At 34.3% G+C, this 27,402-nt stretch overlaps 3 protein-coding genes across 4 annotated transcripts in view; 2 read left to right on the forward strand and 1 right to left on the reverse strand.

Moving 5' to 3' along the window:
* knockout (Stork-head domain-containing protein knockout) overlaps positions 1–8,246 on the forward strand; it is a 263,079-nt gene extending 254,833 nt beyond the window's left edge. The window contains exons 7-9 of the mRNA XM_073085004.1: positions 4,325–4,552; positions 5,034–5,188; positions 5,464–8,246. Coding sequence (XP_072941105.1) covers positions 4,325–4,552; positions 5,034–5,188; positions 5,464–7,338 — 2,258 coding nt within the window. The 3' untranslated portion in view covers positions 7,339–8,246. The remainder of the gene's footprint in view (positions 1–4,324; positions 4,553–5,033; positions 5,189–5,463) is intronic.
* Positions 8,247–8,532: 286 nt separating this feature from the next.
* LOC140751135 (uncharacterized) lies at positions 8,533–9,501 on the reverse strand. The gene is made up of 2 exons (XM_073085005.1): positions 9,356–9,501; positions 8,533–9,278 (listed from the first exon to the last, which is right to left on the reverse strand). Exons 1-2 carry the CDS (start codon positions 9,395–9,397, stop codon positions 8,607–8,609), a joined length of 714 nt encoding a protein of 237 aa, XP_072941106.1. The 5' UTR covers positions 9,398–9,501; the 3' UTR covers positions 8,533–8,606.
* An 881-nt stretch (positions 9,502–10,382) lies between these two features.
* The window catches only part of Cds (CDP-diacylglycerol synthase), a 28,334-nt gene continuing 11,314 nt past the window's right edge, over positions 10,383–27,402 (forward strand). Inside the window, exons 1-5 of one of the 2 annotated variants that reach the window (XM_073085020.1) lie at positions 10,383–10,478; positions 10,717–10,841; positions 11,176–11,272; positions 12,670–12,846; positions 24,116–24,308. In XM_073085020.1, coding sequence (XP_072941121.1) covers positions 10,476–10,478; positions 10,717–10,841; positions 11,176–11,272; positions 12,670–12,846; positions 24,116–24,308 — 595 coding nt within the window. In that variant the 5' untranslated portion in view covers positions 10,383–10,475. Of the gene's footprint in view, positions 10,634–10,716; positions 10,842–11,175; positions 11,273–12,669; positions 12,847–24,115; positions 24,309–27,402 lie in introns of both variants that reach the window. The other variant, XM_073085019.1, reaches the window with a different exon arrangement.

Here is a 27,402-nt window from a genome sequence, read left to right on the forward strand (position 1 = left end):
TTCGTAACTTTACAAAACGTCATTGTTGACTATTGTCAAGACTTATTAGTCTTCCGTGTAACGCATTCACAACAAAATTTTCGCAACTTTTTTAACATATTATTCTTCTCTCTTCACTTCTCCAAACTCACGGTAGAGGAACCACTTAGTCAGGTCTGAGGGAGCTCATTTGTCTATTCAGAATGCCTTCAGGTTCACACTGAAGTACTCTTACCGCAATTATGGTTTTGTAAACACAGCACCATTTGTACATAAGTGTTTTACTAAAATAAAACAAGTGAAGCAAGGTGTGGCGAGGAATGAAAAATGTAAAAAGAGAATTGCGAAGTGGACTACACTGGTATTTCACACTACCTAAACATTGATAATAAAACTTTATAATGTAAACGCATTTGTTATATCTTTATATTTCGCCGTAGCTTAATTTAAAGTTATTTTACATTTATCAGCCAATCTCATCTTCAGGTGCTATTGCTCATTAAATACCCTGGCCATCTTGTCAAGCATTAACCTTTTTTATTTAATTAAGTACCTTAACTTATTATATTAATAATTACGTACATTTATTTCGTATATATAAATAAAACTATAAATCTGATTAATCTTTAAAACTTGAGACTTTTACGACTCGCGTGAAAATTGAAGAATCTTTCACAGGCACACGCTGTTACACCCGCGCACGGAATATCCGATCTGTAAAACTTATAACTGTATACATATTACTTATAACTGGAAATCCAGTATAGATTGTAACGCAGTGCGTAAGCGTGGTGCGCTAAAATGGCGCGTGACATTCCGGTTTATTTCTGTAATGTGGAGTAATGCATCCAGGACTCACTGGACGGTATTTTAATGGCCAGGGATTCCGCTCTGGTGACGACTAAGATGTATCTGGCTCATGCGGGCGCAAATAGCGAGGGCAATTAGCAAATGGAAAACCAATGAAGAGGTTATCTGACTAATATAGCGGAGTAGAGATGTCAATTATTTTAAAGGGATATTAAAAGAGTGAGAGGAAACCTATATTCTCAAGACATGTTGCGTACTTGACGTGCGTGATAGCCTTTTTTACCGAAATCGAAAAAAGGAGGAGGATAGTCCTTCGGCCGTTATTTGTAATAATTGTACCTTTCACAGACATTTGTAATCAACCGGTCACCCCTTAATAGGTTTGAAGACCTATCGCGCCGTCGACTTGTGAAACACCTGAGGCCTAACTATATACCTAATTACCTACCATTCGAAGAAGAATAAAGCAGCGCTCCTTACTGTCCTGAGAAACTCAAAAGTGAGGACAAAATCCTCGTGAAATACTTCAAATTCACATAAAAGTGACCAAAAACCAAAAAGAGCTGAGAACTGGAATTCTTGTCTTGTCTTGTAATTTATAATATAGCAGAAGTTTGCACGTACCAATAAAATCGCATTTCGTATGCGAGATTGCACAATTCGCGACTTGGCAGGGCCGTCCAAGAAAAACCCACGGAAAATGACCGTCAGTTACTGAGGAGTTTTACGTAAATATAGATCCTATTTTTGATATCTTTACAATCAAGGAAAATATTTTGGGGTTTACATGTTTTGAATGTTTTGTTTCGAATTCCCAAAGGTCAGTGAATTACACCAATAGGTACCTACTTTTAAAAACATTATTAAAGTTTTATTATCGTTAGAGCAAGCTAGAAATTAGCGATTGTCGGCGAATTCTACCACCTTTATAACTCAATAACCAGCACCAATTAATTAGCTGCTAAAACCAGTAAAGCGTTAAACGCGTGCGTCTCAAACGAAAAGTTTCAACCGGCCCGCTAAACAAGCGCATAACTTAGCGGTGTGACGCACAAAGAGATCGAACGCAGATGCGCGCATAAATCAGCCGTGAACTTGGCGCCGATTCGATTTACAGGACTTTGCATTTCGTCCTTTTGCCAACCTTCGAATACTTGAAGTACCCGTTAGTTTTGTGCGTGTAATTGTAATATTACATGTGTGAGTCATGTGTGTGGTGTTCTGAGTTGTTTTTGGTGGTGAGTGAGCCCTTTTTAGTATCAACAAACGGTAGATTTATGTTTTTGGTTAGTCGACCAGAACATTGATAGTGACTCACATACTGTAGCTTTCCTATATCTTAGAAGTATTAAGCGGGTATACTTTTCGGCATGACATGCGCTGACTCGTATGCGCGTTTTTCTTCCTTTTAAATAGAAGACTCAGAAATAGAATTAAATAGAAGTTTTATTAATTTTGAAATGTCCAAATTCTTTAATAAAGTTTAACAAATACATGATTATCTATTGCTAACAGACGGGATGGGAACAGACAGTGTTAATGATTGAGAGCAGGACGGTATGTGCTTTAAATTCCTTGCTATTTCTTTCTATCTATTAAGGATAAAAACGTTGAAATAAACACGTCACTAGTTCACCCATTTTAGAATCAACATTTCTCAGTGTTTCATCACTTGACATCATTATGTTTTTCATAAAGTTGTACACAAGTATTAAAGAGATATTAGGACTAATTTACGTTACCTAGATTAAGCTGTCTAGGCATTCATTAAAATACCGAGTTGCGGCAACAATTTAAGACGTGGCTCATGTTGTCACATAAATTTGCGGTGTTAATATTCTTGAAGGAAAATTAGCGAGTGTTGCTAATAACATGGTGTAATATATGGCGAAGTATAATTTGTCCTTCTCACAGAACTTAAGAGCATAATTGTTATGACTGACATGGTTATTGTCAAACGCAATTGGTAAAACGAATTAATTATAAGATTTAGGTACTCAATCATACGGTTTATCGCTACCTTCAAGGAATTTTATTGGTAAAGCTTATGATTATTTCAATTACAGTTAATCTCTCCTTTACTAATCAAATATTTTAAGTACCGGTATGCAGTGTGTCTTCTTTTACGGGGTTTCATAATAAACTCACTTCCATGTACAGGAGTGACTACATGAGATTATGACTTGATGTTTAGGGATCACAGTGTTCTTGTACGATTGTTATGCTATCAACCGCAGACACAACAGGAATGCCACTTGAGGTCGCACACAGACACATTGTTATTCCTGTGGACTATGTTGGAATGCCTCATTATTATTATTATTGTCCCACAGCACCTTCAAATCAAAACACAATAGTTTAACACCTCACTTATTAGACAGAAATAGATGCAACGATAGGAATTGCAATTCTGCAAAACCCAAGAGTTCTGCCGTGATGTTCATCTGTAGGTATCTACTGGTAAGAAAAATAATTTGCAATACCACACTGACGCAACACTCAATACATAAATGCATTTAATTCTTGCATCATTAATATTTTATGATGTGTATGACATTTACGAGTAACATTCTATATTTTACGAGTTATTTTCATGAGGACGTAATGATTTTCCTAGTTTTTCAAATCATCTATTTGAGTTTGCATAATACTGAAGCTTAATAGTCTTTTTATGTGTAGTCTATCTGCCTGCATGCATCTATGTAACAAATTATAAAATTGTATAATGTTTTTTTTGTAAAATATTTTTTACCCTAAACTATTATCATCATCAGCGGACGACATTATAATGTCTCCTTATGCTCTTTGCCCTCAATTAATAAAAACCCTGCCCTACTGGAAAAACTGTAACCTTTTTAACTTTACCGGGATGAAGATTATTGTTTTGACGATTAGGCAGGTAACCTACATTTAAGAAACATTTAAGCAATATCAACGCTTACGTAAATCTGTCATATTAGTCTTTGTACCTACAAGGTACATGTCCTCCGTCATATTTCAGTACCCTGGCGATAAATTTGAATCGTTTAAAAGCCGGGTTGAATATTCACCGCATAAGCCGGGTATCGATCACCGATATCTGGCCATCAGTTTTGGCGTATCGCCATATATTTTATACCCGGGTTTTCACGTTGTCAGTTTATTACGTGAATTTTGTTTACGATGTTTTGACCGGCTACCGGATAATCAAACTAACAGTGCGAGCGTTATAGTTCCAGTGCATTTTTTGTTTTATGAAAAAATAGCGGTAGATCATATTGAGTACCGACCTTTTCATATTTAAATCTGTTAAACTGAAGTTATTTAGTAGGTACATTATAATTAATACTTATGTTATTATTAAGTTCTTCAGATATACACAAATTAGTAATAGTTGATAAGCGTCTAGATTCGACTTTAGATCAACTGTCCAGCTAACTGGACAACTGGCCAATTGTTCAGCCAGCCCAGCAGAGGAATCATAACAGACTTAGGTAACTATAATGGATGTTACATAAAAAAATTAATTGTATGAAAATCTTCTCTTTGTTTCCAGGTAACCCAAACGACAAGATCCTGTACGGGCGGCCGAACAAGCGCCGCAGCGCGTCCTTCCCCGCCCCGCGCTCCCTCGACAGGCGCCACTCTCTCCGCATCTTCGGCTCCTCGAGCAAGTACCTCCAACGCTGTGCCTCCACCCGAAGCCTTCACCACAAGCATGCGAACACCACCGATAGCTCCTCATCCACCGACTATCCGCCCAGCGTTGAATCCGCGTCGCCTAGTAAGCATTGTTTCCACCGTATCTTTAAGTGTAGTGATTCCTCAACTTTACACTTCTTTTTCCTTTCATACTCTAGTGCGTCGATGGATTTCGATGCGGCTTTTTACACGTGAGTTGTCAACACGTTATTGCCGCTACTTTGAGTTACGTTCGCAGTGCGTTGGAACTTAGTTTCGTATCGGCTTCACTCTTGCTTTCATTTAGTTGTGTTGCATTAGATTTGGCGATCAGTTATCTGCAATAGACACAAGCTTTGTAACGCAATTGTATAGTTAATCTCAACAACTACATGTGGTCAATCAAAAAACGTCTCACTCATTCTACATTATTGGTACATTCAAAATTTCAATATTCAGCAAACAATTCACATGTACCTATACCTATCAAATATTTCAACAGCAAGCATTAGTATTGCATGACTAGAGTGCACCTGTAATTGTAGTATTAATTTTAACCGAATTCCTCATCTTCCTCTTTCCAGAGAAAGTGTCGTTGCTCTCCCGCTTATTCAGACGAAGCGGCCGCAGCAAGCAGACCCGAGCGATGAGCACATTCTCTGCCCAGTTCCCGCCCACTGAGTGGTTCAACTCGAAGGCGGTACACCTACATTGTGTCGCTACGCAGACCAACTCCAAGGTGAGTTACTAATAAGAATGTTGTTTGGAAACAATGTAGATACAGACAATCGAAGTTTTGAAGATGAGTTCTCGATTTTACAAGTCTCTGATATCGTAATGAATTATTCAATTTTTGGTAGTCGTACATTTGGTAGTTTTGAAAAGGAATATAAAAACGGTCTCTAAACATTCAAGGAATTACTTGCACATTGGCATCCATAAGTATTTGATATAATAATAAATAAATAGTATCTCGTTATAGTCATTTGATCAATTTATTGTTTTCATTTTCAGGAGTCGCTGCAGAGTCAAACTTCTTACGTATCTTCGTATTACGACGGTTCGGAGATTAGCAATCGATCGTCGACGCTTCCACGAAGGCACAAGAGACACCTATCTACCGAATCAGGGCTAGCAGGCTCTGTCCAGTACGACCACTCACCAGTGAGGCATTCGAGCCCTAGCTCTGGGAGTCTTCCAAGATCAACTTTGAGCAGAAGTTCGACTAACAAAACCATCTTAGATCACTTCGGATCCCCACAAAGGCACAGCGACCCCAAGTTAAGAGACAGTCCGAGTGGCAGCTTGAGAAGGGTAGATTATTCAGATCACGTAATGTCAACTAGCGGACCCTCGAGCCTGGAGAGCACAAGCACACATCGAACACCAAGAAAAGAATGTAAAAATGGGCTGATAGACAGCCAGAATTCGCCAATGAAACGGAGCTACCACACCAGCGGCAGTAGTGGTCACTCCAGTTTAGAATCGCACATATCAGATCGCACACTAAAACCTTCTCCTAGTCATAGTAATGGAGCGTCGGGTCTTAGCAGAGCACAATCTCTTGTCAAAGTTCAAAGCTTACAAAGTTCGCCCAAAAGTTTGCACAAATACAGAACGAAACCACCCATCATTGGAGGTGAAACAGTTAAAAATGGAAAAAGCATTTCCCCTAAAACCTCACCAAAAAACTGTCAGTCCACACCCAAAAAAACCGCTACCCCTTTGCATAACAAGACTCTTGGGGCAAAGGTAGAGAACCCAGCAACAACAATGCTTGCGAGCTCGAACTCAAACAATTCAATCACACTGAAAGTCACAACCAATACAATTTCTCAGAACGGTGGAACGAACACCAAAGTTTATGTACAAAATTCCCCTGTCCGTTCAGTCATTACGTTCGAAAACGGAAAAGTTACCGAAACTAGTAACGGAAGCAATATTTACATTATTAACGACGACCGACAGGTGGTGTCCGTATCCCAAAACGGTGTTACTAATCAAACCTCAAAAAACCCGACAGAAACTTCATTCGATGTTTGTGTTGAAAAGAAGAAACAAATGTATCAAGAACAAGAACCGATAAAAGTTCAAGAAAACAAGTTTAACAAGAACTCCATGCATGATACAGGCATGAACAACAATCGCAAACTATCTCTGCAAATAGGAGGAGCAACGAACAATAATAGCTTTATATACAAAAATCAGTTAAACAACACCAATGAGGTCGCTTCTAATCCTACTTCTCCTGCTATACACAACAATATACATAATTTAGAAACGACAACTAACAGTAATCCGTCGACACCCACCAAGAGTTACGACAACATAATCGGATCATTGGGCAGCCTCAGATACCAAAAAAATTCGTTATCATCCGCAAATAGCGGCCTCCAGACGAATATTAATTCAAATAGCGAATTAAAAAGTGTCGATCTACTAAAGAAAGCTGCAGCATTACAAATGTTAAACGGTCTTCCAAATGTACACAATCACAACAGAATGAGTTCTGAATCGATAGCGAATTTATTAACGAAGGGCATTGACCAGAAACCGACAGTTCTCGGCTCGGAACCGAATTTAGCACTGAAGAATCAGGAACCAATAAAGGATATTAACACTTCGACTGAGAAGATAAACTGTTTAGAAAACAAACAGAAAAGGTACAGTCTGAGTCAAGAAGGAAAGAAGGACAATCAGGATTTCTATAATTTTCCGAGCCTGAGCGACTTGAGCTTTAATTTCACTAGTTTAGCAGCACAGAAGATACTTAAGGGAGTCAGCATAAACAGCGTGGATACGCTGGTCGAATTGAACATGGCCGCCAATTCCGAAAAACAGAACAACAGGGACGTCGCCGCGGTGTGCACAGACTTCGGCCTTGTATAGTACATAAGAATTGTTAATTTTGTTAAAATGTACAATAGTAGCCTTAACACACATAATCATAAGCTAGTTGTATAACTTATTAGTAACTTCTTCATAACATACCTACTTTAGATTCGCAATATAATTATCATAGTTAGTTCGAACTTTGTACTCATTTGAGATTTTGTACTCCTGTAATGAATTTATCATGTATCCTTCTAATGGATTTTTTTAGTCTTTACTAACTTATCATCGAAATTATAAACGTAGGGAAACTATGTATCGCATTATTCATTCAATTGGATGTAATCGTAACGTTTGGTAAATTCTTAGTTTGTAACTCGCTCGAAATGTATTGAGACAATAAATTATCCTCACGTGTATTAGTGGCCTAATGTCTAACCATCCAAGAAGAAATGTAGTGCCTATGTAACATTTAATAATTATTAGGATGGTGAATCATTTGAGTATTAGAAAACAGTATTCTTCCATTTCACAGTTTTTGCACGGTAACTTCGACTTCACCCTAGTATAAAAAAATGCCTACCTTTTCACACTTGCACCTCTTTTCGTGCCATCAGTTTCCAGTGAAAGTTGAGTACAAACTAGAAATACCTTACCCATAAAAACAGATTCCATCCAGTGATGGGAATTTATAGGGACGCGTTTTTTAAAATGTATGTCATGTATAAGTGCCATAAATAAAACCATAATATTATGTGAGAGCAAATCAAGCAATGGGATTGGTATTGGACGATTGGTATACTTACATTATATTAATTTTGTTCACTGCACTAAAAGTGCAGACAAAATAAAGGGTAATATTTATTCATTAGGAAATATAATCGAAAGTCAATGCATATTAGTGTAAGTGTTCAGTAACGCCATTTGTAAAAATGTATTAACAATATAAGTTGATGCTTTAAAAATTTTGGTCTTTTATTTATATATGCCTATAGTTTTTTATGTACAAAAAAGGACTCAATGTTCAATTTCAGTTCAATCAAAGGAGAATAGGTGTTCTTAATAACTAGAAAATTATGAATTTAAAATTTAACTTCATTATTATGCATTACAGTTAAAAACTGTGTAAAATAATTATTTGTATGTGCGAGGCTTAGTCTTAGATTATAAAATGATACCATAAGTGTAATCAAGCTACAGATTAACTGGTTAGTACAATGAGTAGGTTTATTGACAAATGAAATAACTATATAATATTTGTGACAAAATATAAAATTTATTAATGCTATGTTAAGTACCTAGGGAGTTAGTAAGTGCAAACAATACTAAGAGCAAGTTATAGTACTATGCTCCATTAGGTCTGTCACTTGACTTGGCTCGGTCTCCGTTTGACTTTTTATAGAATTTAACCACTCATCAGTCGGGTTTATTTTTTTATGATCAGAATCTGTGCTTTCACTTTTTTCATCTTCCGTGACAGTGGATTGATCATCTACACACTCAGTTTCCTTAATTTCATTTTCATTGCATACATTTTCTATAGACTGTGGAGGTAAATGGGTATCTACATCTCGGAATCTTTTTGAAACCTCTTCGGGCCGGATCTCAACGAAACACACACAGTCATCAGTTCTAGTAATCTCTTTCAAAGCCGCCTCTTCGATTGCCTCCAAGTGTTCATCGTTCTTAGTTAACTCTTCGATCGTCTTGTACGAATACATGTGATCATCGTTCGGACTCACGTAGTCTTCCAATGTAAATGTGTTACTATCAAAACTAAGTCTCTCAAAATCTATCACACCGTACTTATTTACATTATCTAATAAAGTGGACTCGTTGTCGTAGTATATATGAATGTTCTGGGCACAATTTCGTTTCGAGTCTTTGTCATCTTGGCATTGTTTACGTATAGCGTCGAGTTGTCTTAATGTTTTCAATTCCCTCGCCTTGAGTGTAGCGTAAATTCTGGCGAACGAATCTCGTACGATAGCCTTCAACTGCAACGACAACAAGTACTGTGAATATATCTTAAGCAAAACTGAAGCCAATTACACAGAAATATAGGAATACTTACATTTTCAATGTTCTTTTCAAATTCATCCAAATCACTCGCCATGTTTGTTTATTATTTTAACTTTTTTACAAACGTCAAACTGACCAGCATACACAATTAGGAAACATACGTCCTTATAACATTTTTTTCTATTATATTATGTATCTCTAAAAATACTATAATAGACACAGTATTATTTGTTTTTCAAATAGCAACAACATTATTAAAACATAAAATTTTATCGTTTAGAAGGCAACAATAGCTACTATTAATTTTACCAAAAACACAAGATGTCATGCCAACAGATGTCATAGTGTAATTTATGACATTTAAGTGACATTCATTTTATTGCCAGATCTGATTTTTGTTTTCCAATTAGTTATTTTTTTCAAAGAAATCCCATACTAAACCTCTTTCCTAAACTTCTGCACGAACCAAACAAACAAAAAGGTATGAGTTAAAATCTAAATACCTTTTAAAATTACACTTAGTTACTTTAGGTGTTTATATATAGATTGTTTATATACTTTAGTTTATTATATAATTTATTTGGGAACGTAATAAACAGATCGGTGTTCCGTACTGATTGTAATATACTATTGAAAATATATAAATATTCAAAACGTTTATGCTATCACAAATGATCATGTTGTTTCTCTGGTAAAGTGGGAATTTCATTTTACTTGAACACTTTAACGACAAATGAACTTACAAAACACAATGCACTATAGACTAAATTTTAAAATCCTTATTATTGCTTTATAATTTTGGTAAAAGCATTAATTAAACCCATTTTATATTAATTATACGCTACTTAATACGTAGACACAGTAAGAATAATGTATCAACAAATAGTCTTGAACATTTTATACCAACTCATTATTGTTTAATCAATAATTAAGTATCAGATTAATTACGTCATAAAATATATGTTACGTAAACATAATAAGCCGAACATGAAAAGTAAAACAACAAAATAACTGATTTATTACTGGCTAGCAGAATAAAAAAATAAACTGAATACATAAATACACTTGCAACATTAAGAAAAAAAAAAGAAACAAACTATTGATTTTTCGTTTGACAGCTCGGCTTGAAAAGGAAAACATCGTTTTGATTCGGACATTGATTCTGCTCATAAATGGTATAAAAATATTTGATTTGTTGAGCTAGGTGTAACCTGCTGCAAACAAAGTTTTAATCGTGGTGTTTGAGTGATTCATAATGAGTGAACTGAGGCATCGGCGCGGTGAAGGCGACGGGAATGATAAAGTGGAAACCGCTGGGGAATCCGATCATGTAGATATAATTTGTTTTAATTTTTACGTAAAACCAGTTTTAGTGACTAGAAATTTCGTAATAATAAATCGTGTGTTTGTTAGGTGGATTCGGAGGAGGAGAAGGTGTTAGAGGAGAAATATGTGGACGAATTGGCGAAAAATTTGCCTCAGGGAACGGATAAAACTCCGGAGATCCTCGACTCCGCGCTTTCCGGTCTTTCTTCGAGGTAAAAACTTTAGTTAATTCCAAGTAGTTTTATTAAGTTTGCTAGTTATTTTACTATGTAAAATGCAAATTAAAATCACTTGTAACTTTTTAGTTAATTTATGTTAAGTTAAATGTTATGGAAGGTTTTTTAGAAGAGTCATTCTGTACTTGAAACTCACTCATTATTTAAAAAAAATGCAAATTAAATCCATACAACATTAAAGATAATTTACATAATGTATTTTGGGAGCTTTTTAGAAGTCATGCAATTGTGAACGAAACCTATTTTCTTCTGGCACAGTATTTGATTGATTTGTTTTAACTTGTTTATAAATAACTTGTTTATAATAAAGATGGAGGAACTGGGTGATCCGAGGTATCTTCACGTGGCTCATGATCGGAGCTTTCTGCCTGCTCATCTATGGTGGACCTTTGGCACTCATGATTACGGTAAATATGTATTCTTAATCATGTTTATTGGTTTTCATTGTATATATCTATGTTCTTTGTGTTATATATTAGTTTTAATACAGTTAGTATAGGGTTTTTGAAAATAGTAAAGACCTACCCTTGATAAGACTGATTTCATACTGTATTACTACAATTGTTTTTCTTTGGAGTATATTGTATGCTTATTCTATACTTATACTACAGTTTTTAATTCATATGCAAATGTAATTCTGCAATTCAATTCAATTAGATCAAATATGTGCATTTTCACAAAGTATCCAGTTATACTTCAATTCATAATTTTCAATATATATATTACTATTGTTGAGCATATAATCAGGTTATATAGAGAACCTTTCATATAGTAGAATCTATATTTAAATAAGGTAAGTATATATAGGAACCCTGTAGATATCAACTAGTTTCAGTAGTTTTGTCAATGGTTTAACATATTTTCTTTTCATAGTTACAACATAGTTAAAAGATACAATGTTGTTTATAGAAGTCAAGGCTTGAACCTTGACTCCAATTTGTCTTCAACTTAAATGTTTAAAATCTCAATTCATGACTTTAAACATAATTGTTACTGAATATTCCTCATGGTTTTTGTTCCTAATAAAAACTCATAAGGTAAACAAGTTTGTTGTACTTTATTATTGTCAGTCTGTAAGTGGAAATAAACAGAAATAAATAATATGCAAATTGTTTCATAATTAATAAATGTTAACATAGTGAGGTTTGGATTAACAATGTAAATGTATTACATTTTTTATGTATGTGTCATTTAGTTAAAGCTTTATAGATAGAAACTGTATAGGTTCACTTGGGAGGTACCACCAACACATATATTATGGTGTAAAGCAGTTTTTGCATTTTGGTGGAAGAGTTTGGATACAGGCTGACATAAGTATGAAGTGACCAACTTAGTTGTCAGCAGTGGTGTCGATTTAAGTAGATTTCCTTTTCTATATGAAATTGGTTATAGATGCCTATCTCTGGGTCACTTACTATCAGACTGACTGCATGAAAGGAAAATTCCATACAAGAATTGTTTGCATAAAGGCAATGTATGAAATAACTTAGGTTGAGGCTATTTGATCTAAATCACTATGGATGAGGTAAGGACAAGAGTGAATAAGCTTTTTTAAGCCTACATCCTTGCTTTTGTCAGATACTAGCCCAAAATATTCCTCAATGCAAGGTGTGTTACATTAAAATTTGATTTTCTCAAATCCCAAAAGTACTTCCACAGAGTTCCTTTCTTAGTGCGTTTAAACAAAAAAAAATCTTCAACTTTATAATATTAGTTTGGATATCACTGTCCAAAATTTTGCCCATTATACATAAAAAGTAGTTTTTGTTTTTATCATTATTACTAATCTATTTTCATCATACAGGTGCTTTGCGTTCAAGTGAAATGCTTCGAGGAGATCATCAACATTGGGTACGCTGTGTACCGGGTCCACGGCCTGCCTTGGTTCCGCTCCCTCTCCTGGTACTTCCTACTGACGTCCAACTACTTCTTCTATGGAGAGAACCTCATTGACTACTTTGGTGTTGTCATCAACAGAACTGTGAGTAGTTTCCATTTATGTTTATTACGGTTTTTCAAAAAATATATTTTTAATGAGTGTTGTGTAAAATAATTAAAAGTATGTAAAAAAATATGTTTGTCTAATGTTTTAAATTCTTTTTTTTTAGTGTTTATTGTGTATTTTTACCATGTTTGGTTTGATTTGTAAAGAATAGTGGATGATTTTTTTTTACATTTATTTTAATGGCAATATAAAATTACATTTTTCTCTGTAATCATTTTACCTTTTACAATTTAATGGAAAAAAATGGTACTGGCTGTTTTAGGACCTTATATTAGATTAGCTGGAATTACTAGATTATCAGTTACAGACTGTAATGTGGTTATAAAGATAATAATTAAAAATGCAAGTTAAGATTACAATGTAGGATTACAGATACTATTGTATGGTTACATTACTAACATAACGTAATTATATATTACTAATTGGCTTGTGAGTCTATAAGTAGTAAGTATAACTTAGTTATTATAACAATGAACACACAATATTGTTTGACCAGAGAGGCACCACTACTACACTTATAAAAGTGTGACATAGATATTTTGCTTCAGTGGAAGAGTATGGATGCTGAAAGAGAATATAAGACAAATATCTTAGTCCTCCAAAGTGGCAAGGAATCAGTAAATTGGGTCTGTTGTTCTATGCCGAATTACAGAATATATATAAGGGGTTATTACCACGTAGCTACGTCAGATGTCAATAAATACCAAATCAAGTTACTTGTATGATTGGAAACACCAACAACTTGATATTTTTTAACATTTTCGAATGCTGAAATAGTGAAAGTACACAGGTTAATTGGATTTCGCGATTAACCTTCGTACAGTTGACGATGTTACGGGCATGCGAGCACGCTCGTACGTTCGTATGTACGTGTGTGTATGTACATATGTACATGTGTATGTGTGCGTACTCGGGGCGGCGTTACGTTAATAAATGCAATTTATAACTCACGTTCCGCCTCTTGAACGCTACACGCTACGCAATACTGATGTGTAGATACTGGCATACATAGCGTCAGTTTCAGGACGTGTTTTATGTACAGACGTAGAACGTATCAGACACGGGTCGTGGCAGACAAGATTTTTTTTCTATGCAATATATTGACAGTACGGCTCGCGTTTACCGCTGTTACTGTAAATATAAATTCGTCACTAAACATTGTGTAATAGTGATGTACGTTAACTATAAGGGTGGAAGAATACTTCCCAGTTAAATTGCTATGTGCAGCTAAACTGCTACTTACCTATAAACATTATGTTTGCGTTTTAAAGTTGGTAGAAGGCCTTGTAGCATGCGGCGTAACTGTTATGTCTATTTCTGCTTCATAAAAGCAGTGTGTTATATGTAGTTTTAAGATTATTGTAGAGCAGATATACAGCAGTTGTGACATAAACCTTCAAACCTATTTAGGATTTATTACAGATGTTATGTGGGGACCATTTAGAAGAATTAAACTTCGCCAAACCTAATGTAGATTGGAGAGGATTCTTCCCGTTTGCTATTCCTAGGAAGTAACTAGAACTACGGGCTAATTTGGATAGAGACAATGATTGTGTTTAAAAACCAAATTGTACTTCACTGCATAGTCTCTTCAATGATAATGTTGACATGTAGTACACCGCCAGTCGTCAGCCTTGTGTCACGTATATTCAGAGCTAAAAACCTCGAATTCAAATAATTTAAAACAATATCCAACCTACTTATAGCGCCCCCTACCGGTAAATGTCATTATCGTTTTTCGTGCAGCCTGTGTACATTTATGATTTTTCAAAATAAGAAATAAAATAAGTAATTTATAGTAAAAATTGTTAATTTATAACAAATATTTCAATTAATAATTTATAAAAGACGTAGGTGTGATATATTGTGCAGAAAAGTTACAATGGAAAATAAAGAATTTTGACGAAATTATTCTGAAGACTTGTACTAGGCGGCCATTACGAATGCCGTCGCAAATTGAAAATGTATTATTTTCATTTATTAAAGATAAGATGATAATCTTATATATTCATGAGGAATGACAAGGTAAATTTTTACATATATATTTTTCCAAGCAAAGGATTTTTAGATTACCATATTGTTCTGTAGCAAGGAATTTGACGTCTTATGTTCATTAACTAAGCTTGTCACCTATTTAGGTGATCTCGCTTATTTAAATCCTTATATAAATCTCGCTTATATAAAGCTATGAACATAGAAATAGGGTGCTATTTAGCCCCGTGCATGGGTACTGACCCGTTTATACTGAGTATTTACTCACATAAAAGAATCTACTATTGAGTAGAATATACCTAAAGGGTATTCAGCCGTTCAAATAAGGTTATGACCCTTACATATTGGATATTTACCTACATTACAAGAAATAGGGTGCTATTTAGCCCCGTTCATGGGTACTAACCTGTTTATATTGAGTATTTACTCACATAAAATAATCTACTATTGAGTAGAATATACCTAATGGATATTCATCCGTTCAAATAAGGGACCCTTACATATTGGATATTTACCTATATAACAACTATAACAAGATACTACTATTAAGTAGATGGATACAACGGATATTCACCCATTCTAATAGGGTATTATGTCCTTCACATTGGGTAAATAACCCATATAACAAGATACTAATAATCAGTAGATAGACACAACTATTACCATCGAGTGGGTGTAATGATTTTAATGAATGAACATTTTATTGAAGAATCATTCAGATTAATAATGTACATGATACAGGATATAGAGATGACAATTTATATCCTTTTGTAATACTCTAGAAGAACCTAAATTTGGTTTAACCATTCATAAGAATTTGGTATCTAGGTAGATTAGCATATTAAAGAGTAATTTACTAAAGGAACTATCCATCTATCTAGATGGTGATAGATAGACTAAAGGAAAAAATAGTTTAAAGGAAGAACACTAGCCTCTAGGAAACTGTGGGACGGATAACACATGATTAGACTTTAAAAGTTGCACAAGTCGCAGTTACTATTGTAGCTGTAAAGAGTCAAAAGCCATGCCACATCAGGCGAATGCTTACTGCTCTCGAGCATTTGACATGATTGTTTCTTAATAATTTTAAATTATTTGCCTTTATAAAGATAATTTGCTATCAATTATCTTATTACTGGTGCTGGTCATTTATTATGTATAATAAATAATAAGAAGAAATTTCATAGTACAAGTACTGGAACAAATAATCAGCAAAATGGTTTAAGAAACAATGATTGTTCAATTCATATATATATAGTACAATATTTTATAATAACAAATATAACGAAGATATTTACATTTCATCCTATGATAAACTTCATCCAAAAGTTTGAGATACTCATACCAAATAGGGTCATTATCTGACTTACAACAAGCCTCATGCACAAATACCTGTGTCACAGAAAGGCTTGATCGAAGTTTCCTTTGGAATAAATCTTCAATCACAACAGATTTTTAGGTGAGTGGTTAATAATGTGGTCGATTATAATTATAATTTTAAAGACCAGTTGTAACAAATAACTATTGACCCAAGCTTTGCAAGTGGTTAGCTTTAAGAGTATTTGTATAAACACTTAAACTCATTATTCTCAAGGAATGAAGATTTTGTTAAAAATATACTCGGTATGTATGTAGAAAGACTTCTCACATCAGTGGTAACATATTGTTTACTCTTAACCAATTTTTTACAATATTTTTACTTTACCAACACCTGATGATGGTGATGTTGTTTTATATTGAATATCTTGGTCTTAATCTTGAGCTTTAAATAAAGCCTGGCATTCCACTCACTACTTACTATTGTTTTCAAGAATGCATATTTGGATACTAATTCATGATTATCTTAAACAGTGTTTACATGTCTATGGTTAAATGGAAATTATATGCATTTCAAGTTCTTTCCTTTGGTTTGAGCAGAACACTATATTTATGTTAATACTAACCTTTTAAACATATACAAGACCATACATAACGGATTAAGATCTAGGGACATTGTGTCAGTTATATATTTATATAACATAGTTCCTATTTGAAATGTCATAATAATGGACAAGGAACAATAACGAGACTTAGTAATTTAGGATCATAGACATAACAAGCTATATCATTCTTTAGGATTTAATGGTTACTTAAAAGATAGTTCGATAATTGGAAATAATACAACTGTTAAGGTTGTTCATTGTATTATACAAGCAATAAATAAATAAAAAATCAAATTGCTTTACCATTAGATAAAAGATTAAAAATCAACACAAGGGTGAAATAAAAAGAAAAAAATAAAAAAAAAAAATATATATAACAATAATATTAAAAAATAAAAATTATAATAAATGCAACGATATGTATATATATATATATATATATATATATATATATATATATATATATATATATAACAATTTTAATAATGTTTATCAAAATACTATCCCTCTTACAGATAGATATAATTACAGGTGGTAGTTGTCATATTATTTTTATTATCGGGACACAATCAGTTGTGTAACATATGGTCATTATTCGCGGTATTTTTGTTATTTGATTTAAATAACAAATCCGATCAACTATTTAAAGTTAAATGCAGCGTTACTTGTGCTTAAAGATATTTTTTCAATAATCATCTTCAACACGGTGAAACCCTAATACGTGTAGGCAACTCCACAGTTATTTCATATAGAAACAGCATGGTGTTTAATACCCACATTTAACCGTAATATCAAGGCACATATTGGATTTATTGAATACCCAAAAAATGTTTTTATTTCCCTAATACATTCAATAATTTCAGAATGAATTTGCTATCACTAAATCAAGATTATACATTGCGAATTAACACTTTGAAGGTTTTTAAATAGATTTATTTACTAGGAAACCTACAAGAAGTATGACTTACATGTCATGACTAAGGTTATACTATTTAAATGTAAATATTCATTTTATTTCTAATAAAATAATTGTTGTTAAAGATTATCTCTGAACGGTTGGGGAGTTTGTGGTAGTACCAGACTGGTCCAGACAGTCCTAAAAAATAGTGTTAAAAAAAAAAAAAAATAAACCTTTCATTTTGGAAGGGTTGTTTTTTGGGTCTCATATGAATTTAAAAAAAAAAAAAAAAAAAGATCTAAATCCATTTGTTTTTCGTCAACGCTTTACCCTGTATGTTACTCGCTTCCTCGAGGAGCGTTTCGTTTCTATACACGAATCTCAAGATTTTGTTGCTCTACAAGCAATGTTAGACGCAATAATGAAAACGTGATGCTGGTGCTTATAATATTTTGGCCTAAACAGTGTAAATAACTAGATCTATCTGTAGACTGGTTACAATATTCTTTTCATTTTGATATATGTATATATATCTAGAATTATTTTTGTTCTTAAAATGCATATTTAGGTTTTCTATCCTCCATATCCCAAGTATGCTATTACTTGGGATAGTTACATCTGATGTATAAATATTTTTAGCGAGTTAAGTGTAAAATATTATATATTATTTAATGGAGATGAAGAAAAAATACTATTTACTTTTTTTGGTTATTGTAATTACTCATATAGTAAAAAAAAAAAAAAAAAAAAACAATAATAATATATAAGTAATATATAAAAACAATAGATATCGTATATATTATGACGTTCACTTGGTGTAAGCCCGTGAATGCCATTATTACTACCGATTCGCCTACATCTGAGTCGAGACATCTAAAAAGTATACATAAACATAATAATAACATTATTGTATATTAACCAAATTGCTTGGCGGAAGATATTGTATATTAAATTGCCACATGAATTTAAACCTTACTATAACCAGTGTTCAAACAATCTAGTATTACCATTATTTCATAGTAATCATAGTATTTGTCCAGCACATCCTTAATAAAATTACCTAGATAGGCCTAGTAACACTTGAGAGTTACAAGAATAAGTTTATTTCCTTTATGTAATCTTATAATACAGTGACCTCCCAGACGACAGTTTCTAGATTTTATCAACCACGGAGGATGATGGCATTGATATATCATTTTTTACAATACTTACCAATTAGAGAGCACGCATTACCACGCTGCTACGCTGACGTCTAAACATATGAGTGTCAGTTAAGACCCTCTTAGAAGGATAGCTGAATGGATCAGATCTAAGTTCAATTTTGTAGTAGAGACGTTACATCAAACGTATACTTGATAACTGTAATTAATATATAAATAGATATATTAAATTAGGAATTTTAAAAATAATAGGATTTAAATGTTTTTGTATTTTGTTTAATAGGCTCGTTATTTTACAAATCTCTAAACATCTACATGTCAACATTATCATTGAAGAGACTATGCAGTGAAGTACAATTAGAAATTAAACGAACTTACCTAAGTGAAGTTCCAATTTCAATTGTACGAACTGCATAGTCTCGAAATGATATTATAACCCACCCACCCATACTTATATACGATAAGTATTACCCATAATATCATCTATGTTGTAAAATAATCGAGCTAATGAACTTACATCTTGACCCCAGGATCTCTAAACTTAATGACATTTACCGGTAGGGGGCGCTATAAGTAGGTTGGATATTGTTTTAAATTATTTGAATTCGAGGTTTTTAGCTCTGAATATACGTGACACAAGGCTGACGACTGGCGGTGTACTACATGTCAACATTATCATTTCGAGACTATGCAGTTCGTACAATTGAAATTGGAACTTCACTTAGGTAAGTTCGTTTAATTTCTAATTATGCTTTATCAAAGCATTTTACGCCCTTTTCCCAGTAGATAAGTGTTTTGAATACACTCTCTTTTAAAGATAAGATATATTATCTAAATAGTCTCGATGTAACCCACATTCATCATGTGTACAGTCAAAGATTAAATATTGTACAGCATTCATCGTGAGATTGGAATAAAAGGCACTATTCATCATGACTTAAAAACGGAAATGGAGAGACGATGAGTAATTTGTAGATATGTTTAAAAATTGTTTTGTCATTCGTATCAGGAAATATAACGCGGCAAAATTCGAAAATGACTTCCTAAAAGTGAGACCTTTATTTGTTTATCGCCTATTTTATTTCTCTAGTTAACTTTACTCGACTTTTGCGCAAGTACTCATAGAAAAGCCAATGTTCTCGTAAGAAAGAATATGATATGTCACTATTAGTGATTCATTATAGGAGATGTTATGAGGTATCTGCGCTTGAAAGTTTTAATTTAACTTTGTTAGTTCGTATGTATGCGAGGGTCAAAGTTGCAAGTTAAATTTGACCCACTCGGGAAGTGGGTTAAATTGTCTGTCCGATTGAATTGAAATTTTGCATATATATGTTTGGTTTGGATGTCCCTACTGATTGATTTAATGACGTCACTCTAAATCCAACATGGTGGATGTGGATTGAAGTTTAGAAATCGAATGTTTGTTAGCGTCGCATATTATGATTGGACAGACAGACACTTATTTTCATTTAATGACATTTATCGAGTGCGTTAAAGATAATAATGACGTAAGTTGATAATCGCGTATTGTATTGATCGTAAAGATCTGACGATCGCGTTTTATCACCGATTATAATGCCAAATGATTCGCGTGATTCATTTGAATACGATAATTTAGATTGATTACCTGTTTCGCTTCATACTAACAATGCTTATCTGGAAGGTTGTCGAACTACCGTGACGAACCTTTGATCCTTGGCGACGTTCAGTCTGAATGTTTCGTAAGGCCCTTCGATAAATAAGATCTAAGGTACGGCTTTAATAAATTAACTTTTTTTTTATAACATAGAAGTAGCAGACGAGCATGGAGTCCACCTGATGGTAAGTGGCTACTGCCACCCATGGACATGTGTAATCAACCCCAGATAGTATTAGATATTCCTACTTGAGGTCGGCCACAGATGCGCCGCTACCCCTGAGGACTAAGCTGGAACGCCTCGGAAAAGTCTGTCTCCCTTACCACACCCTCCAAAACGGAACACAGCAGCGCCTAACACTGCTGTTATTAGGCAGAAATAGGTGTGGCAGTGGTGCCGCCGGAGTCGAACCAAGGGTCTACCACCTTCAACTATATATTTTTTGGTTTTTCTATTTTTAGAAAACTCTTTCATCTGTTATTATTGAGGTGCATAAAAATTGATTGGTCCACCTTATTGGAGCGAACGTCATATTGGATTTAGAATGAAGTTTACTAATCTAATGATGTATTGTCATCCAAACCAAACGTGTATGCAAATTTCAGCTCAATGGATACCGGGAAGTGGGTCACATTTAAATGCAAGATTTGACCCGTAGGTACATACATTACATACCAAGTAATGCGAAGCAACAAAGCAAGCCAAAGTCAAAATCCATTTATTTTAATCGCGTTTAAATGTCTAATAAAAATATAGCTTATGTAACTTCCTAGTCGTAAAATATTATAATATATAATAGTTTTTATTAAAATTACCTTGAATATAGCAAATTGGCGTTTGTTCTGCTACAATCACTGCGTAGGTACTAGACCAATACAATTCCAAATCTAAGCATAATTTGCTACAGTTGAAAAAATATTAACAAATTCGAAATTTCGTATTCTCAAATATTCCGCATTTTTAGCAATAAACACGCACTGCGACTATAAAACATTTTATGCATTTGTTTATAGCTTGCGTAACGATCGTTTCTAAGAATCTGCAATACTGCTCTCTACGTTTAGTCAAAGTGCATCATTGACCCACTGAATATTATATTGAAGCTAAATATTGTATATTACCTGTTGCTCATGTGCTATACCATCTGTTGACATAATTTCTAAGAAGCATTTGTCAAATTTAGATATTTGGTAGGCAAAACATTGTATAAATTGACTACAGTTACGCATAAGAAAATAGACTATTATGAGGAAACAGCTAAATAGTTTTAATAAATCGTGAATGCTGAAGAAAGATGTTAGAAAATAGACGAACAGTACCCTTACCATGAGTTTTCAAAACATCCCACTATTTTACGTTACGTTTAATCAATGCAATATTCTGTTCCGTTTGCTTCAGTAGACTGAGTAAATGTAACAATAAGTAAGTGCTCAAGTCTTTCTGTCTGCCTCACAAGTTCGCAAAAAAGAGAGACAAAACATAAAGCGCCATTTTGTCAATTTAGATATTTAATGTTACGTTACTGGCACTATAGTTCTGAAACAATCCGCTAGGGGCGTTGATTAGAAATTGAATGGGCAAATACGAAAACAAACACCGACAGTCATATTTGTCAAAACGCAAAAACTCATGGTAGGGGTACAGTATTCTACAATTCTACATACTAATATAGAATTTTCTTGAATATACAGTTGAGTGATTGTGCGCTGCGCCACTCAGCATAATTATGTTTTCTTGTTTACTTCCCACAGAGAGGGCTATGTGCTCGCTAAACAAATAAGCCTTCAAAGGCATTCAGACTCTCGAACACGAAAACAAAAGCTTATTTTTACGAATGGGAACAGATTAATAGAAGGAATGCATAGCGTGCTTAACACTTCTGAGGTGTCCACAATCGTCATGTATGGTCGATTGCAATGAATTTGATTATTTGAAGGTGGTAGAACCCTATGTGGTTCGACTCCAGATGTACCACCGTCACGCCTATTTCTACCTTATAACAGCAGTGTTAAGCGCTTTTTGGAGATTCTGGAGATTGAAGGGTGTGGCAAGGGAGACATACTCGTCCGAGGCATTTCAACTCAGTCCTGACGGGGGCAATGCATTTGTGGCCAACCCCAGCTAGGAACTTCATCTCATCTGGATAAAAGATGTGCATAGACGGCAGTAGCCACTTAACAGATGGACTCCATGCTCGTGTCCTACTATAATATTACAAAAAATATCGGAATTTCTAGTAGGTACGAATGGAAATAGCTGAGAAAACACCAAGTCACGAGATCAGTCATAGGTAATTCGTAACATCGTATTTATAGCAATTCTACAGATTTTAAATTTCAGCACAGATTTTAGTACGTGTTACAACGAATATGCTGGCATCAGGTGTTTCTAATTTGTTTACCCGTATCGAGGTCACTGTAAGGGTTGTCAACGACCCATTTAATAAATTTAAAAAAGTGACCATTGTAACGACTGGGTTTTTTAATACCGAATGACTTGCAATCTGATTAACTGTATTTATTTAATAACAGCAGTGTTAAGCGCAGCGTTCTGGTTTGAAAGATTAGGTAAGGTGGAAATACTTTTCCGAGACGTTCCAACTTTGTCCTCAAAAGTAGTGGCACATCTGTGGCCGACCTCAAGTAGGAATCTAATTCACTTACCATCAGATGGACTGCATGTTCCTCTGCTACTCCTATATTATAAAAAGGTCGTATTTGTAGCTCCCTCATATTTTAATACGACTTTTCTATTGTGTTTTAAAGTTGCATGTCTTTTTAATCCGAAGCGGAATCTTCTGAATTCATAAGTTCCGTTAAAATAAGGTTTAATAAGTTCTGGTTTTACGAGGTTTTTACTCATTAAAACTGCTTCGGTGGTCGCACTACGTATACAGGGAAGTTCCGGGAACTTGAAAGGAACACACCGTTTCCCTAGCAGAGTTGACAGCCCTAATAGCATCGATTTTTCCGGCGTTCGTTGATCTAATAACCCAGTGATGGTAGGTATACCGGTAGCTCGATTATTATGTAATTTGATTATAATGATTCAGGATCAGGGGTAGCTATGGGGATTTGGGTTAATATTATTATTAACTTTACAGTATTTTATGAAACTCTCTGTCATATTAAAACGTCGACAGGGTAATGGATTAATTCATTATAGGTAATTCTATTACATGATTTAGTTATGGATAAGTTGATGAATTTATGAAATTACCTATATTGATGGATTATTTAGATTGGTGGAGGTTTAAATTATTCAAAAAATGGTAAAAATATATTTGAAACATTATACAAAAAATTAAAATATATATTTTCATCTATACATATTTCCATGTAGTTGAACATGGTTGGAAAATATTTCATCTCACATATAATTTCGGTTTGTATGGTTGTATATGGTTCAAAACAGTGATATATTATCTTTGTTTTTAAATTGAACCATAAGGAGATAGTATCTTCCTAATTTTTAATACTCATTTAAATTTAGATCATTTGGATGTTTGATCGCCGTTGCAAACAGCGTTAAACTTTTGCCGTAAGCCAAGCTTAAGTGCGAATGTAGGTCGAACCATGAAGAATATTACTACAGCTTTTCGTATATTAGATCTAACGGTATTTCTTGTTCCAGGACTACCTGCGTTTCCTGGTGACGTACCACCGTTTCATCTCGTTCAGTCTGTACTGCGTCGGCTTCGTGTGGTTCGTGCTGTCGCTGGTGAAGCGCTACTACATGCGCCAGTTCAGCCTCTTCGCCTGGACCCACGTCGCGTTGCTCATCGTCGTCACACAGAGCTACCTCATCATCCAGAACATCTTTGAGGGTGAGTGTACTTACATTATTTTCTAATTCTATGATACTCGTATGTACCAACCTGTTATGGTATACGGTATGGGTTATGGTTCGTGCTTTCTTATGTGTGACATGATGTGTATCGTCAACCAGCATCGCAAAGGGAATCTTCGAGGATAAGCGTGTCTGAACGGTAGATTTGTGCTTTCATTATTTGACGTTTGTACGGCTTAATCAGTATCTCCCTCAACATAGCTTTCCGGAGAAACTTCATTATTAAAGATATTGCAAAAATGCTTGCTAAAAATATTATTGTCTAGATTTGTTAAATCAACATTTTGTAGGTCGGTTGTATTAACGTTTTTATTGGAAAAGGCTGTCGTCCAAGATCAGTATTATACACACTGCGACTCACATGGCATAGATTATCGTCCTTATCCAGCGCTACTTCAATATATAGGAATCCATCGCGAATAACAAGCAAAGGGAATGTTATTGCTATTCATTAATGACTACTGTTATAGTATTCATATGGAATTTGTAGACGAGGCATTAAATAACTATTACATCCTTTCTTTACCTACCTCTACCTAACCTAATCATGATGCTCATATGATTTCCTATGTTACAAAAGTAACAATTATATATCCTATTTAAGATAAAAGATTACTAGCATTGCAGTTTATTCGTTTACTTTGTTATGTAAACTACAGGTTTATAGATAATAGATACTAGATTGCAAATTCATCTGGCGTTGTTTCCGCGTATCGTAGCATGTCAAGTGCAAACTAGGTAAGCGGCGGAGATAGGGAATCTGTGTCAGGCATTGTCACGGCCGGGAAGCCTGACAATCGCTCGTTGAGACGTCATTGAGATAAATACGGCTGCTATTGAATGTTTTCATTCGATTATTTTATGGCGGAGTGGCGGAGCGGTCACCATACCTGTCTGACGAGCAATGGGTTCGATCCCCGGCCTGACAGATATTTGAATGATGAATTTAGATATCTGTTCTGGGTCTGGGTGTTCGTGTATTCGTCTTGGTGTATGTAAGGGGCACCCACGATACAGGTAATCTTAGTGTGGGGCTGTGAGTGTAGAAAGCGTTTATTATTAATTTTATTTAAAATAATAAAAAAGTCGAATGTTGATTCAAATGAGAATGCATTCCTGAAGGCTGTCAGAGGTTGTCATTTGGACATTATAAGAGATGGTATAGTAAAATTTGCTTGTATCGATTCTAACTTCTGAATTTCACTATAGCGTAAAGGAAATAAAAATGAGAATGATATATTCGAAAATATTTAAAAATATTTAATATTTATTTCAGCGGCCAGACTTAAGTAGCAATTCGTCCAAGTATCCAAAATCTCTGTTAAACGATAAATCTGATTACCAGGTTGCCTTTGTAGCAATTTGTATATTTTGATATTGATAGGAAGGCGTTCATTTAAGTCTTCTATGATACAAGCATATAATGTTGATCTGTGAGAAAATAATAGTAGGGGACTTTTCTATTAAAATCATTATTTGAACCAATAAGAAGATAACTTGATGTGTGTTATTGTGTCAGCTCTATTCTATCAGCTGGAAAGTTTTTTAATCAACGCGCAGTTGAAAGTGCGGGCGTCGTAGGCACTATATAATATTGGATGAAATGTTCGTACCATTTTAAAGTGTATGAATAACGTAAATATTGAAGTCATCGAGTTTTGGTACCGATTACTTCAATATGTAGCGTACATACCTAGTACCTTATATACCGTAAATATACGATTATTAATTTATTTTGTTATATAGACTACGATAAATTGTCACTAGCGAACTTTTATGTACTGGTGGCATATTTTGAAAACATGAGTATCATGTAAAGCAGTTCATGCCGAATAAAAATATATTCGGAGATAAAGAATGTTTATGAAGTAAAATAGCAATTAGTAGTTTTCTAGTTATATTCAAATTGAGAGAATATCGGATAAATAGAAATATAGAATATCGTGACAAGTCAAGTGACACAAAACGAGACAATAAGAATGTTCCAAAAAGTATGTCTATATTTCAACAGTTTATATCTTTTATAGACACTAGTTCCTATTACCTTCAAAACCGAGTGGATATGGTTATAATGCTAAAGTATTAAAAAAATGAACAGCGTGATAGAGAATCCTATAAAAATTAATGCCTTCTTGTTTATTACATAATAAAGTAACGAACGTATTTGCAAGTAAGATCAATGTATAAAAGTAATTGGCTAAGTGCGAATCGAACTCGCACGGTAAGGGTTCCTTACCACCAAATTTTCATTTGTTTTTTATTTTTAATATTTGTTATCATAGCAGCCGTAGAATTCTGAAAATTTAAACAGTCTACATGTTACCGTTCAATAGACAAAGCGAAAAATAGCGATTTCTTGCAACCCCTGTTTATATTAAAGCTTTTTTATTTTTATATATATTTATATATTTCTTTTTATAGCGGCCACTAATATACATACTGTGTAAAATTTTCAAGTGTCTATCTATTACGGTTCCAGAGATAGAGCCCAGTAACAAACGGACAGACAGCGGAGGCCGTTTTTACCCTTTAAGTACGGAACCCTAACAAGATTTTACCATAAAACCTGCTCTCGTCAGTAAAGCAAATAACATAGACATTAGACTTACGGTATATGTTGTACGGTATCTATGTAACGTCAGGTCGGCATTGTCACGGCCGGGAAACCTTTCAATCGCGCGTTTACTGGGACGCGGAGGGAGACGTTTGTGGCAATCAATAGAGTGAAGGAGAATGCCGTAGGTATGTGTGGAACGATGCGAGCGGTGACGATGAATGGTATTGGTACAGGTGACGGATCGGAATTGTTTGCGATGAAATATAGAGGGAAGGTAAATGTCGTATATGTTTCTTATGTAGGGCGATATTAGCGATAATGACGAATCTTACAGATGACGATCGGAATTACTTGCGAAGAAATATAAAGGGAAGGTTAACGTCGTATACGTACAATTGTAAACAGGGCCATAACTAATGAATGATATTACAGGTGACAATTTGAAACGCTTGGGACAAAGTATAGATGGAAAATTTTGGTATATGCTAAAAAAACTAAAAATCACGCTTTTATG

Source organism: Epargyreus clarus, unplaced genomic scaffold (genome assembly GCF_041222505.1).
Source record: "Epargyreus clarus isolate Ecla_fem2 unplaced genomic scaffold, WU_Ecla_fem_2.2 ptg000021l, whole genome shotgun sequence".
Lineage (NCBI taxonomy): Eukaryota > Metazoa > Arthropoda > Insecta > Lepidoptera > Hesperiidae > Epargyreus > Epargyreus clarus.